This window comes from Mycetomoellerius zeteki, unplaced genomic scaffold (assembly GCF_001594055.1).
Source record: "Mycetomoellerius zeteki isolate Tzet28-1 unplaced genomic scaffold, Tzet1.0 scaffold62, whole genome shotgun sequence".
Taxonomy (NCBI): Eukaryota; Metazoa; Arthropoda; class Insecta; order Hymenoptera; family Formicidae; genus Mycetomoellerius; species Mycetomoellerius zeteki.
Genome location: NW_017257632.1, coordinates 1,916,132 through 1,917,982, shown reverse-complemented (window position 1 = coordinate 1,917,982; position 1,851 = coordinate 1,916,132). Strand labels below are relative to the sequence as shown.

The window sequence follows — 1,851 nt, the reverse complement described above, 5'->3', positions numbered from 1 at the left end:
CAGCCACACTCTTGGTCGAATTTTTCGACTTAAACGGTGAGCAAAAAAATCGAGAATAGAGCAAAAAATTAGCATAAAAATAGCCCTTCAAGAATATGTACTTGATTTTTCATTTGCTGCTTTTTTTCTTTGTGGCTGTGCTAACTTTGATCTTAAGCTAGCACAGCCATGGGTTTTAGCGAATCGGCTGGAGCAAAAAAATCGGGAATAGAGCAAAAAATTAGCAAAAAAATAGCAAAAAAATGTGGTATAGGTCGCGTTTGATTGTGTTGAAGTGGCTGGGCCAGCTTAATAGACGTAAAAAAATCTATTAGATTCGCTTTTATTTAAAAAAAAAATAAGACCAGTACATTTTTAATTATAGTAATATTATCTAGTAAACATTACCTATAAGCTGCGCAACTAATTAAATAATAGCACACACGCGCAAAGTTTGTAGGCTCCAGGTCTTCCGTGAGAAAATTTAATTCGTCAATTTCCAGGCATAAATCGCATGCTTGTATTTCTGCATTGTGTCTCGTGTCGAACGCTATAATGCTCTTGATCAAGGGTGTAAGACGCTTTCTAATACAAAAAATATGCCGTGTGAATTTTACATTATTCTCATTATCTCTCGGTGTTGATGTAAATATAAAACTGAACATTAGGCACATATGTAACAAAAAAGTAATATCTAAATTCTGCTACAGATTGTCACGTCATCATAAAACGTTTTATTTGTGTGTGTGTATAATCATATATATTTTTAAATAATATACGATTATACTTAAATAATATATTTTACCGGATCTCACGTTCCTCTTTGATCGGTGCATTCGTCCATTCATCGACGATCTGTGCCTCGAGTTGTCGCACGTATTCATGGCCCCATTCCCCAGGATTATCCACAGCCCCTTTGATACAAAAATTCAGACAGTCTCTGGATTCTGGAGTCGCTCCAGCGAGAGCGAGTACACTCAGGATTTCTGCAAAACGTATCTTTGCTTCTTCCCTTTTGAGTCTTTCGTATGTGTTGCACAAGCTCGGATAAAAATTTCTCAAATATTTGAGAGGCTTCGGAACGGATGTCATCGAAGTCGTGGATGTACGTATCAACATTCTTAGATGATTCAATGACAGCAACATAGCTATTTCATCTTTACCCTGATATGAAAATTACATACATATGCATGCAATCCAATTCCTTTCTAAGATAGCAGTTTTTTAATTATTAAAGAAAGAGTTAATAAATTTTAGATATATTTTATTCTAAGTTGAAACTTTAGTGAAACTTAAAATTTATTTACTTGTAATATATCAACTGCTTGTAGCAATTCTTCCTGTAATCTCTTATCTTCTTCACTCTATATAAAAAATGTAAAATGATGTTGATACATATTCTATTTTTAATACAGACTGATATTTAAATTCACAAACAACTTTCTTTTAAATTGATATTTTAATATCTCTTGCAATTTTTAACCAATATTATATGCTTACCATATCGCTTTCCTTATCTTGATTACGTTTATTCATCGTTTTCATGAATATTCTCTTTATGTCAAACAAATATTTTGCCACGATTCAATAACGTTGAATTGAACGATTCAAAAAGCTTTAATTAATATATTGTCAAATAAATTTTCGTATCCGTCATACGCAACATACGGCTTTTGTTTCATTATTTTTCGGGAACCGACATATGTGGCAACGATTATTTATTAAAGTTTGTGTTGATACAGCCGCTGTTATTTTTATTGAAGAATTTGGCTAAAATCAGTTTTAAGATGTGATTCAATAAGAATATACCAAGAATTCTTTATTCATGACGTATTCGTCATATTTTTAATCGTTATACAATTAAAAAGTTAG

At 32.1% G+C, this 1,851-nt stretch overlaps 1 protein-coding gene across 2 annotated transcripts in view; it reads right to left on the bottom strand.

Annotated features, from left to right (window-relative positions):
• LOC108728567 (26S proteasome non-ATPase regulatory subunit 2) overlaps positions 1-1,620 on the bottom strand; it is an 8,202-nt gene extending 6,582 nt beyond the window's left edge. For both annotated transcript variants that reach the window (XM_018457175.1, XM_018457176.1), the window contains exons 1-4: positions 1,480-1,620; positions 1,287-1,343; positions 785-1,143; positions 388-564 (exon numbers count right to left, since the gene is read on the bottom strand). In XM_018457175.1, the coding sequence (XP_018312677.1) occupies positions 388-564; positions 785-1,143; positions 1,287-1,343; positions 1,480-1,524 (638 nt within the window). In that variant the 5' untranslated portion in view covers positions 1,525-1,620. The remainder of the gene's footprint in view (positions 1-387; positions 565-784; positions 1,144-1,286; positions 1,344-1,479) is intronic.
• Positions 1,621-1,851: the final 231 nt, after the last annotated feature.